This window comes from Trichechus manatus, unplaced genomic scaffold (assembly GCF_000243295.1).
Source record: "Trichechus manatus latirostris isolate Lorelei unplaced genomic scaffold, TriManLat1.0 scaffold00008, whole genome shotgun sequence".
NCBI classification, from domain to species: domain Eukaryota; kingdom Metazoa; phylum Chordata; class Mammalia; order Sirenia; family Trichechidae; genus Trichechus; species Trichechus manatus.
The window spans coordinates 18075279-18087060 of record NW_004443944.1 but is presented as its reverse complement, the minus strand read 5'-3'; the positions used below and the strand labels follow the sequence as shown (position 1 = coordinate 18087060).

At 56.1% G+C, this 11782-nt stretch overlaps 1 protein-coding gene across 2 annotated transcripts; it reads left to right on the top strand.

Annotated features, from left to right (window-relative positions):
- The first annotated feature begins 315 nt into the window (after positions 1 to 315).
- PCIF1 (phosphorylated CTD interacting factor 1) lies at positions 316 to 11624 on the top strand. 2 transcript variants are annotated; one of them, XM_023724366.1, is made up of 16 exons: positions 316 to 422; positions 2318 to 2490; positions 3879 to 4021; positions 4112 to 4236; positions 5344 to 5481; positions 5671 to 5801; positions 5925 to 6079; positions 6767 to 6914; positions 6996 to 7079; positions 7359 to 7458; positions 8502 to 8664; positions 9411 to 9583; positions 9734 to 9820; positions 9903 to 10087; positions 10694 to 10787; positions 10881 to 11624. In XM_023724366.1, the coding sequence occupies exons 3-16, from the start codon at positions 3898 to 3900 to the stop codon at positions 11370 to 11372; spliced, it is 2199 nt and encodes a 732-aa protein (XP_023580134.1). In that variant the 5' UTR covers positions 316 to 422; positions 2318 to 2490; positions 3879 to 3897; the 3' UTR covers positions 11373 to 11624. The 2 variants fall into 2 exon arrangements, with proteins under 2 accessions (XP_023580134.1, XP_023580128.1); XM_023724360.1 differs by lacking the exon at positions 316 to 422 and having other exon boundaries at positions 2355 to 2490; positions 4112 to 4485.
- Positions 11625 to 11782: the final 158 nt, after the last annotated feature.

Genomic DNA, 11782 nt, shown 5'->3' with positions numbered 1-11782 from the left:
GGTGCGCACACTCAGTCCAAGCTTGCCGGCGGACCGCCCACCCAGGTCCTCAGTCCCCTCCGGTGTGCAGGCGGGGGAAACTGAGGCGGGGTGCGTGCTCCTTCCTTCCTCAGTCCACACCCCAGGGCACTCAAAGGTGTTTCCCCACTTCTCAGACCCGCAGGGAGCAGCGGAGAATGGGGGGAAAGGAAGGGGGCCGACAGCAAGCAGGGACTGAGGAGCCTGCCGAGCCTGCCACACTCAAGATGGCGGAGCGGCCGCGACGAAGTCCCTCAGAGGCGGAACCAGCGCATGCGCAGCGCGGAGTCCCGGGCCGGGACACAAAATGGCGGCAGCGGCGCTGGGGAGGGCGAGGCGGAGGCGGCAAAACAGGCGGTCGAGCAGAACGTGTAGCCGCGTCCCCTCGAGTCCGCTCCGGGCAGGTAAGGGTCCCAGGAAGCAATGGTCCTGCCGCGAGCCGCGCCGGAGTCCGGCGATCCGATGCCGGGAGGCAGCGGCCCCTCCGGCGCTTTCCGCTCGGGGCTGTCGCTTGCCCCGTCTCCGTCGCCGCCGCCATCTTAGGCCTGCGGGTGGGCGGCCGGGCCGGTGGCCGGGGTGAGGAAGGTGGGCCTGGAGAGCGCAGGCGGAGCGGCCTCTAGGGCCCCTCCGCTACTGCCGCCGCCACCGCCTTTGTGTCGGGCTCCGACTCTGAGTCGCCTCAGCCCGGGGGCGGGAGCGCGCGGCGGGGCGGGGGGCGGAGCCCGGGAGATGGGCCGGCGCGCGCGCGCCAAACAACCCGTCCCGCTGAGGTTGGGGGGAGGGGAAGGTGCACGCGCACTGTGGCTTGCCCCGCCCCTCTTTCGCGCTCACCCGCGCCTGCGCACTTGCTAGCCCTTTGACTCCTCCCTGCGGCCTGAAGGATGCTGATTGGTGCATTCATGAGATTCTCCCGCCCTATCGTCCTCCAATCCCGGAACTGGACTTTCTTCTTTCTGGTGGGTTCTTGGGGTTGCGCAGATACAGTTTATCTTTAAACTGCTTTGCACATGTCAGAGTGCGGTATGCGTGGGGGTTGGGAAGCCACAGAATGAATAAAAACGTTATTTTAAGAGATAGCTGTTACTGAGAATGTTCAATATGCTAGACTCTACGCATAGAGACCAAGGCGGTCGAATGCGGTTTATAAGCCGGAAAGCGGCAGCAGAGTCTGGAACCCGAGTCTGCCCAGCCCGAGAGCTGGTACTTCGGCCACAGACCTGCTGCACTCAAATCACCTGGGGAATTTAAAAAAAAAAATTTTTTTTTTTAATGGTAAAATCTTCAAACGGTGTAAAGTGACAAAATAAGCCATACTGTTTCGCAGTCCTACTCTTGGGGTGCGTTTAAAAAATACAAGTTCTTAAATACCTCCTCTCCCCATTTAGTCCTAAGATTTGGATTCCTAAGTTCTGGAATCAACTTTCTGACAAGCCCCAGGCTATTGTGATGCACAGCCAGTGTTGGAAACCGCAGTGTCCCCATTTGGCCTCACGCTAGATGTGCTGCTAGTGCCTCGTCTGCACAGTTCATCTACATCCTGGTGCATCAGTATCACGGAATATTTCTTGGGGGAAAATATTTTTAAATAAAGATGAACAAGATGTGTTATATAATGTATTCGCACGTATTTTTTATTAAAAGACATGATTTAATTAAGTGTGCCTTTCACTTGCTGTGGGTAGCTTGGGACTGTGTCCCCATGTCTGTGATATGTATGTTTTTGTCTGGTCTTAGGGATTCTCTAAGGAGACCTGGTGGCACAACAGCTAAGCGCTTGGCTGTTAACCAAAAGGTCAGCGGTTCGAACGCACCCACAGGCTCCATGGGAGAAAGACCTGGCAATCTGCTCTGGTAAAGATTACAGCCAAGAGAACCCTATGGGGCAGTTCTAGTCTGTCACATGGGGTCACTGTGCGTCAAAATCGACTCCACTGCACACAACAGCAGGGGTGCTTTGGTTGGCTGGACTGGGCACAAAATTTGAAGGTCCTGATGCACGATGAAAACGGGCTCTTTGTTAAAAAATTATTAAGAATTTCAAAATGGTGACAGCAGAGAGTTAAGTACACGGCCTTTCTGAATACGGGCCCCGTGAGACTGCGCATACCTAGGAATCCCTGTTGGTCCGAAAGCTTGAAAAGTACCATTTGCATCCCCTGGATCACCAGATGCCCCCACAGTGTGTCCTGCCCTGTCCTGGGGGCTCCCAACTTGCTCTGTGCCCTTGTCCCTCTTGCTGTTGTCCCTGTCCTGTGCCATTTCACAGGTCTGTGACTCTCTCCTTCTGTTTACTCTCCAGCTGCTGACGCAAGGAGTCCCCTGGGTCCCCGTCCACTCCACTGCTGACCAGCCCAGTCACCTGTGCTGAGCCTTCCTGCAGGCCTCCTTTCTGCCTCTGTGGGACCCTGTGACGGGGGGTCCATCCGGCCAGAGAAGAAAACCCTCTCATGCTAGTACTGCAGACCCCAGAGGGTGAGAGAGAGGGGGACCTCGTTCAGCCTTGAAACCTGTGGGCTCAGCCCGCAAGGCACCGGGATTCCCTTCTCCCCAGAGAACCAGGGCAGCTACAGCCTTTTCTCCCCTTGGCCAGGGATTCCAGACCTTTCTGTTACCAAGGCCCCCTTTTGTTGTATATGTGTCCTGTTGCCTCCTGCATTTTTATCTGCCAGACTGTACCAATGAAGTAACCATTTTTCCCGTACCAAATTAACAATTAACGTTTATAACTGAGTGTAAAATAAAAATCAGTGTTCTAATGATTCCTACGATGTTGTCAACAGCCTATCAGAGCTTCTGATCAGCAAGAGAGAATGTGACCACACTGAGTTGATAAAAGTTTCAGCAAGCAAAGATAATTGATGTTTAAACTTGCCTTTGTGGTCTTTTTGTGGGTAAATTGTTGATTTCTTTTGGGTGTTGTGACATATTCAAAACAGCTTTAGTGTCACCAGTCCCATCTCATTTGGCCTCCCAGGAGCCCAGCTCCCCCAGGCTGGGAAGCACGTTGACGTTGAGGCTTGTGCCGGGTGTGCTGGGGTGGGGGTGGCAGGGAATACAAATCGGAAGGAGCTGACCTCCTTGCTGGTACTTCAAATAAATTTTCACCTGGGGATTATGAAGGATTAAATTAGATATTCCTTCTCAGTCCCACTGGTTCTGTTAGTAACAGATTGCTTCCTGCCCTCTAGTGTATAATGGGGTACCTGGTTAGAGTCCATGCCCCTTCCCCAGCTGTGCTTTGTTCCAGTTGCATTTTACTGCACAGCAGCAGGGAAGGGGATGAGTGGACTGTTCCGCTTGTAGGAATAGCGTCTCAAGGCCAAGCCCTGTTCTGTCTTGTTTGCCACCCTTGGTGCTTTGTAAATGGTTGCAGAATAAATTCAGCTCCTGTTGGAGCCAGTTACCGTGCCCAGCACTGGAGAGAGACCTATATTGCACCCAATTCCTAGTCTTGGGAGTTCTGATAGTGTACAGTCTACTGGGGGGACACACCCAGTTGACAGACCAGATCACGTGAGTGCTAAGATAGAGGTGCTTATGGCCCTGAGGAAAGGCTGAGACCACTTAGTATGGTGAATAGGGAAGGCTTCTTGGGGGAGATGAACCTGGTGACAAGCCAAGCAGAGAACTGGGGGAAGAATATTCCAGGCAGGAGTGAACTAATTCTATCGATGAGGGAACTGCAACCTAGACCCCAGGGCTCCTTCTGTGGCACCATGTTGGCTCTCCAGGACAGGACTGGATTTCTCCCTGTCTGTGGGTGGTCACGGGCTCTCAGTGGGTTGCGATTTCGTGGGTGGGGGTAGAGCTGACCTCCATGCCTTGCTGGCCCTGACACCCTTTGGTCCTCTGTGTGGCAGGTCCCTTGTGGGTGCTGAGATGGCCAATGAGAATCACGGCAGCCCCCGGGAGGAAGCGTCCCTGCTGAGTCACTCCCCAGGCACCTCCAATCAGAGCCAGCCCTGTTCTCCAAAGCCCATCCGCCTGGTGCAGGACCTCCCAGGTACTGGCAGGGGGCAGTGGTGAGGTGGCGGGGGAGCAAAGGCACCTGGGAGCAGTCCTGAGCATGGCTGGGCTCCGCGCTTGTTTGCAGAGGAGCTGGTGCACGCTGGCTGGGAGAAGTGCTGGAGCAGGAGGGAGAACCGTCCCTACTACTTCAACCGATTCACCAACCAGTCCCTGTGGGAGATGCCCGTGCTGGGCCAGCACGACGTAATTGTGAGTGCCAGCCTCAGGCGGGTCTCCGGGCAGCCTGGGGGCTTCCCCAAATGTGCCCTGAGCCGTTATTACACCCTCAGTCCTGGGCCACCCTGGGCCAGGACCTGGGGATACGACGACGAGCAAGACAGATACAGTTCTCGTCCTCATGGAACCTACACTCAAACGGGACTGACGAGTAAACACAGTTATAATAATAGTGATACTGAACTTCTGCTTCCTGGTGGGCACTGGGCCAGTGACACAATCGTGAGTTAGATGTGGTCCCTGCTCTTGGGGCTGGACAGGGACAGGCATTGATTGACCAACTTTACTGTAGGGTTACAACTGGGGCACTTACATGAAGAAAAGTGGGTGTGAGAGTCTCTCGGGAAGACTGGCCTGGGGCAGGGGTGGGGCAGGAAAAGCTGCTCTGAGGCTTAGTGGTGGGAAGGTCAGCAAGGGGAAGGTGGGAAGGGGAGAAGAGTGAACCAGGACTGAAATGGCAGTGTGATGGGGCAGTACAGGTACGGGCTGTCTCGGGGGAACGGGGGCTTTAGGTCCCTCAGTTGGGACAGACTTTCTTCACTGGGCACAATCAAGCCAGGTGGCATCCCAATTTTGCAGATGAAGAAACTGAGGCAAAGGAAGGGGAAATGACTGACCCAAGATCTCACTGAGTAAGACTTGTACCGTGATCTGACTTCAGGGCCACATGTATGAGTGTGAACGCATACTCTTGAGGTTACAAAAGGGCCATCCACAATCGAGAGTTTCTTGAATTTTTTCGTTTGTTCTGCTTCCTAAGGAAAAGGAATTAACACAGGCTGAGTGCCGATCCCACGCCAGATATGTTAAGCAAGTCATATTCACTGACTTATTTACTAGTTCTCTCAGTGGTGAGGCTGGGCTCAGTGTGGCCGTTTGGAAGGTGAGGAAAGAGGAAGGGAAGTGATTTGATGTCCATGGTCACACCGCTAGTGAGTAGCAGGCAGGAGTGGAGTCCAGGCCCCCTCTGCTCCTGTCCACAGAGCAGGGGTAGGGGGCGGGAGGGCAGCAGGAGTCCGCAGGACTGGGGCTCCCACACCACTGGCCCCAGTTGCAACTCTGCTGGTCTCCCTCCACCAGTCGGACCCTTTGGGGCTGAATGCAACCCCACTGCCCCAAGACTCGAGCTTGGTGGAAAATCCCCCAGCTGAGAACAAGGCCCGAAAGCGGCAGCTCTCGGAAGAACAGCCAAGCGGCAATGGTGTGAAGAAGCCCAAGGTGAGTGTCTACCCCTCCGGACCTGGCGGTGAGCAGTCAGCTCAGGCAGGCAGCCAGCAGTTCACCACCAGGACTGGGCAGCAGCATCCTGGTCAGGAGGGGGCCTAGCCCTGGTTCACCGGGTGCTGGAGCGTTGGAGCCTGTCGCTAAATTTCCCAGCCTGATGCCTTTGTAATTCTCTCGTTTCAGATTGAAATCCCTGCAACACCCATAAGCCAGTCAGTGCCGAGCTCCCCCAGTGTGCCAGGAACCCCAACGCTGAAGATTTGGGGTGCATCCCCTGAAGATAAACAGCAGGCAGCTCTCCTCCGACCCACTGAGTGAGGCTTGGGGCACCCGTTGCTGATGGCCAGGCTGTCTGGGACTGTGGGTCTGGTGATGGTCGGCCGGGCACTCCCCCAGCCCTTCACTACTTTCCTCATTGCTCCTATTTGTGTCCCAAGGGTGTACTGGGATCTGGACATCCAGACCAATGCTGTCATCAAGCACCGGGGGCCTTCAGAGGTGCTGCCCCCACACCCCGAGGTGGAACTGCTCCGCTCCCAGCTCATCCTAAAGCTCCGGCAGCACTACCGGGAGCTGTGCCAGCAGCGAGAGGGTAACTGCCTCCTGGGCCTCCACCTCCTTTCGTTCCGTCCATCGTTAGGAAGCGTGGGGGATTGGCCCGGTGGGCTTGGGGAGGGCGCACTGGAGCCCAGTGGTTCAAAGAGCATTCACTGTGGAGGGGACAGACCTACTGGAGTCCCAGCTCCACTAAGTGCTGGCTCTGTGATCTGGGATTCATCGCTGCACCTCAGTTTCCTCATCTGTAAAACAGAAAGAGTAACAGTGCCTACCTATGAGGGTGGCTGGGATCAGTAACAGCGAAAGTAATCATCAGCTCGTCCATAGTACTGTGTGGCAGGCACTGTTCAGAGCGCTCCTGCGTACTTGTAAAAAGCCTACACCTCACGGGGTTATTACGAGGAGTGAGTGAAATGGATAAGTGCTCAATAAGCTGCAGCTTTTATTACTTATAATTAGTAAGTAAACCTGCTTAACTTTGCTGAAACATAGCCCCCCCACCCCGGCCTGCCCCCGCCCCCCTTTTTTTTTTAACTGTATGTAACACTTCACACACCTAAACCAGTGATTCTCAGAATATACTTCAGAAAATGCTGCCTAGGATGTAAACTTCTGAAATGACGGGTCAGGTCTTACTGTTGTACTCCCAATGCCCTACACATGTGCCAGGCCTCAGGTGACACTCTCAATCCAGACCTTCGTCAGCTCTCCTATCCCACAGGCATTGAACCTCCCCGGGAATCTTTCAACCGCTGGATGCTGGAGCGCAAGGTGGTGGACAAAGGATCAGACCCCCTGTTGCCAAGCAACTGTGAACCAGTCGTGTCGCCTTCCATGTTTCGTGAAATCATGAATGACATTCCCATCAGGTACAGCCCCACAGCTGGGGAGGACCTGGGCCACCTGGTTCTTGTTAGAAGGGCTCTAACGCAGCCCGCTCTCTAACTCAGGTTATCCCGAATCAAGTTCCGGGAGGAAGCCAAACGCCTGCTCTTTAAGTATGCAGAGGCTGCCAGGCGGCTCATCGAGTCCAGGTTTGGCTCTCTCTCCTCCTGCCCCAAGCAAGATGGGTGTGTGGCTGGAGGGGGTGGGTTGGAGGCTACCTTGCCCACTCTCAGTCCAGGCTCTGTCATTGCTCTTGGTGACAGAAGTGGGGCCAGCTCCCAAAGGCAGAGTGCGAGGGCTACGGTGAAAGTCTGGAGGCTGACGGCCCTTTGCAGTGCCCTGCGGAAGTGGGATTGGGGGGACAGACACTCTTAACAGCTGGCCTTGTGCAGAGCTGAGCCACCTCTTGTGTCCCCCTCACCTGGCAGGAGTGCGTCCCCTGACAGCAGGAAGGTGGTCAAGTGGAACGTGGAAGACACCTTCAGCTGGCTGCGGAAGGACCACTCGGCCTCCAAGGAGGACTACATGGTGAGTGGGCCCTGTAGCAAGGCCAGCTTAAAGGTTCTGTGGCCACTTCCTCCAAGAAGCCCCCTGCCTGCCCAGCAGCTCATTCTTGTGCAACACAGCAGCCCTTGATGCTCAGCAGTCCCCAGACTCGTGAATGTGCACGTTTGCCCAGGTTCCTGGCCTTCTCCCAGAGTACATTTCCATTAATGGAATCCTGTGCTTGGCCACACACCACAAGTAGCTGCCTCTTCAGCTTAATGAATGTTCCACATCTCCCTTGAGAACATTTTTGGAAACATTGACAAACTACTATTTCTTGTGTGTCTGTGTTCACATCACAGTTAAGAGCTACCACCAAATTGATCCCTACTCTTAAGGTGTCCAGAATAATTGTTTTCTGGCCAAAACCCATCATTTCTTAAGCCTCTCCACTAGCACTAGCAATGGGCTTTCTTTTCAGGGCCATTTTTCACAAGAGACCAGGTTGGGCACTTCACGCTAGTAACTGTGCACTTGACACGTAGAGTGACCAAGGTAGGTGTGTGTGCTCACTAGCCAGAGGGACTCACCTCCACTCACCAGGCTCACGTGATTCAGCAAAATTAGAAATGCCTACAGTCATCCTTGCAAGGAGCTGAAAGCTCAAATTTCAAAGCTGCAGTGACCAAGGACCCTGTTTTATGTCTTGCTCCCCAACAGACTGCAAACACTTTATAAGTTGGGACTGTCCCCAGTTTGTGTTTCCCTAGCAGTTTATCATGGGATAGGGCAGAGTTTAATGCCCACAGTAACTACTGGCATTTATTAGACACTTACTGTATGCCAGGGGCTTGGTAAGCCCTTACAGGGAATGACCATATTTGATAGTCAAACCACCGTTAGGTAAGTATTTCATGTTCTCTTGACAGTAGGAGAATAAGGTTCAGAGGCCAAGGGATTTGTCCAAGGGACACAGCTTGTAAGTAGTAGAGCCAGGTTTCAGAACGGGGGCCTGCCCTTTCCCTGCTGGCCCAACAGAGACTGTCAGCCTCCTGTAGAGCCCTGATCAGTAGCGTCCCCTCCAGGACCGCCTGGAGCACCTGCGGAGGCAGTGCGGCCCTCATGTCTCAGCTGCGGCCAAGGACTCTGTGGAAGGCATCTGCAGCAAGATCTACCATATCTCCCTGGAGTACGTCAAACGGATCCGTGAGAAGCACCTTGCCATCCTCAAGGAAAACAACATCCCAGGTAGGGGGGGTGGGGACAGACAGGCAGTGGGGGGACTGACTGTGATGGCCTCCACTCTGTGCCCCTGGCTCTGATGGAAGGAAGAAGTAAGGCTGGGTCTCCAGGCCATGGGCAGGTTTGGGGAGTGCATTCCTCTCAGTGACATAAGAGGGGTACTTTGGTGTAGGGCGAGGGAGTTTCAGTTTGGCCCAAGGGAAGAGGGAGAGGTGATGAGGGAGGGAGGGCCAGAGTCAGTGGACTTGGGTTTCCCTCCATTCGCTTCACACTTCAAGCCTCAGTTCCCAGACTGAGGTGTCATGCCTGCCCTAGGGTTGTGTGAGGATTCCATGAAAAGTCAAAGGGTGTAGCCCCAAAGGATCCCTAAGGCAGGCACTGTAGCTGTTATGAAGGAAAGGCAGTTCTGGCACTCCTGCTAGGCAGCGGGACCCCCAGACCCGAGCATGCTTGCTCTCCAGATGGCAAACTGAGGCCTGTTCAGTACTCAGCATGCTAACGCAGGCCACCAGATCCTGCCCTGCCAACGTCCTGTTTTTTTTTTTTAAATTACTTTTGCTCCCTGTGTTATTGCACCTAAGCCACTGTTGACTCCTCTGTGGAATGGCATTCACCTCCCTTCGTTACTGGGAGGCTTTGGCGTGCATGTGGAGACCTGGCACACAATGGGCCCTGGGCCGTCTGGGGTGAGAATGAGCAAAGCTGGGCAGGGGCCGGGGCAGGCCAGCCCTCACTGCTCTCCCTGTCCACAGAGGAGGTGGAGGCCCCCGAGGTGGAGCCCCGCCTCGTGTACTGCTACCCAGTACGGCTGGCCGTGTCTGCACCCCCCATGCCCAGCGTGGAGATGCACATGGAGAACAACGTGGTCTGCATACGGTATAAGGGCGAGATGGTCAAGGTCAGCCGCAACTACTTCAGCAAGCTGGTAAGAGTTGGGCTAGGCAGGTCCCCACCGATGGGAGAAGCACCCTAGCTGAGGGGACAAGTTGGGACCCAGGGTCTTTCTTGACCTCAGCAGGAGGTCAGTGATGAGAGACTGGGGCTACTGCTGACACCCAGTGCTTTTTGTCCACAGTGGCTCCTTTATCGCTACAGCTGCATTGATGACTCTGCCTTTGAGAAGTTTCTGCCCCGGGTATGGTGTCTTCTCCGACGGTACCAGGTACAGGCCTAGGCGGTGGGGGGAGGACTCCCCTGGAAGAAGCTGGGAGGCCGAGCCAGATGGTGACTGTGCCGCTCTGCAGATGATGTTTGGCGTGGGCCTCTACGAGGGGACGGGCCTGCAGGGCTCACTGCCTGTGCACGTCTTTGAGGCCCTCCACCGGCTCTTCGGCGTCAGCTTTGAGTGCTTTGCCTCACCCCTCAACTGCTACTTTCGCCAGTACTGCTCTGCCTTCCCCGACACAGACGGCTACTTCGGCTCCCGCGGGTGAGAGCCAGGAGCTGCTGGCCCCGTTCTGCCCAGGCCTGGGAAGCTGTCCCCAGAGCACAGAGCCCACCTCGGCCAGCCGTGCAGGCTTGGGTGTAGCCCCTGCCTTCACCACACACAGCTTTTCTGGTGCTGTGGGTAGGCAGGTGGCATCCCCTAACCGGCCTTTGTGTCTCTCAGGGAATTAGTTCAGGTGTGGCATAGGAACGCCTAATCCAGGCACTGAGAGGAAGGAGAAGTGTAACAGACCTTGAAGACTTAGAAACTAGAGGTGGGGATGAGCACAGGGGTAAGGAGAGGATAATGCTGTCTCCAGCAGGAAGAAGTGGCCGCTGGGGACTGGGGTGGGAAGCCCAGCAGCTGGGGGATTCCTGGGCCCAGCGTTGTGTTTTGGGGGCAGTGGGGTCAGAGCTGGATTTGAACCCCCACACCTCCACCAGCTCGCTCATGGACTTGGGCATCAGAGCCTCTGAGCATCTGTCCTCACCCAGGGTGGGGCAGGAGAGAGATGCCCACTAAGGGTGGGTGACCAGGGCCACCTCGTCAATGTTCCGCATGGTGGCCTGTTTTGGCTAAGGGACTGGGGATGCTCACCTCTGTCCCCAGGCCCTGCCTGGACTTCTCCCCACTGAGTGGCTCCTTTGAGGCCAACCCGCCGTTCTGCGAGGAGCTCATGGACGCCACAGTCTCTCACTTTGAGGTGGGTGGACCACTGCTGCCAGGGGGCCGGCAGGCCAGATTGCCAGCTGCCGGGAGGGCAGCCCCTGACATCCACCCTGCGCCCCTCCCACAGAAACTGCTTGAGAGCTCCCTGGAGCCCTTGTCCTTCATCGTCTTCATCCCTGAGTGGCGGGAACCCCCAACACCGGCGCTCACCCGCATGGAGCAGAGCCGCTTCAAACGCCACCAGCTGGTCCTGCCTGCCTTCGAGCATGAGTACCGCAGCGGCTCCCAGCACATTTGCAAGAAGTGGGTGCCTAGGGAAGGCAGGGGTCAGAGGGATGGGCTGGCCCCCAGGCGAGCCCGCCCTGAGCGCTGCCTTTGCCCCCACAGGGAGGAAATGCACTACAAGGCGGTCCACAACACAGCCGTGCTCTTCCTGCAGAACGAGCCCGGCTTTGCCAAGTGGGGGCCAACACCCGAGCGGCTGCAGGAGCTGAGCGCAGCCTACCGGCAGTCGGGCCGCAGCCACAGCTCCAGCTCCTCTTCGTCGTCCTCCTTGGAGGCCAAGGACCGGGACTCGGGCCGCGAGCAGGGCCCTAGCCACGAGCCTCACCCCACTTAGCACACCATGCGGGGAGGAGGAGCCTGGGGTGCTGGTATGGACTGCTGGGACTCAGGCCTCTTGGGGCTGAGCGGACCCCAGGGCCCTCCCCCTGAGGTGGCAGCGGGACTCAGGCTGCCAACGACATAGGAAGATTATGGTTTTGCCAGGGCTCCCCTCCCTGCCCCGTCCCCCAACGCCACACCTCGAACTCACTCCAAATCCCTTGTAAATAGGCCCTGATGCCTTCCTCTCCCATGCCCCAGCCCTCCTGTCGCCACTTTGTTTCATTCATAAAAAGAAATACAGAAACCCTCCCAAGAATGTGTGAGGGTCTTGAGGGCAGAGAAGGCTGAGGAACCTGGAACGACTTCTGGGACCACACCCTTGACATCCAGGCTCCCCTTCTCCTGGCCCCTGGGCCTTCACAT

Excerpts from the sequence above, each read along its gene's own strand:
- PCIF1 (XM_023724360.1), top strand. The coding sequence starts at position 3,898 with ATGGCCAATGAGAATCACGGCAGCCCCCGGGAGGAAGCGTCCCTGCTG. Across the intron at positions 9,584-9,733 it reads GCAACTACTTCAGCAAGCTG|TGGCTCCTTTATCGCTACAG; the intron begins GTAAGAGTTGGG and ends TTTTGTCCACAG. Across the intron at positions 10,788-10,880 it reads CCACAGTCTCTCACTTTGAG|AAACTGCTTGAGAGCTCCCT; the intron begins GTGGGTGGACCA and ends CCCCTCCCACAG.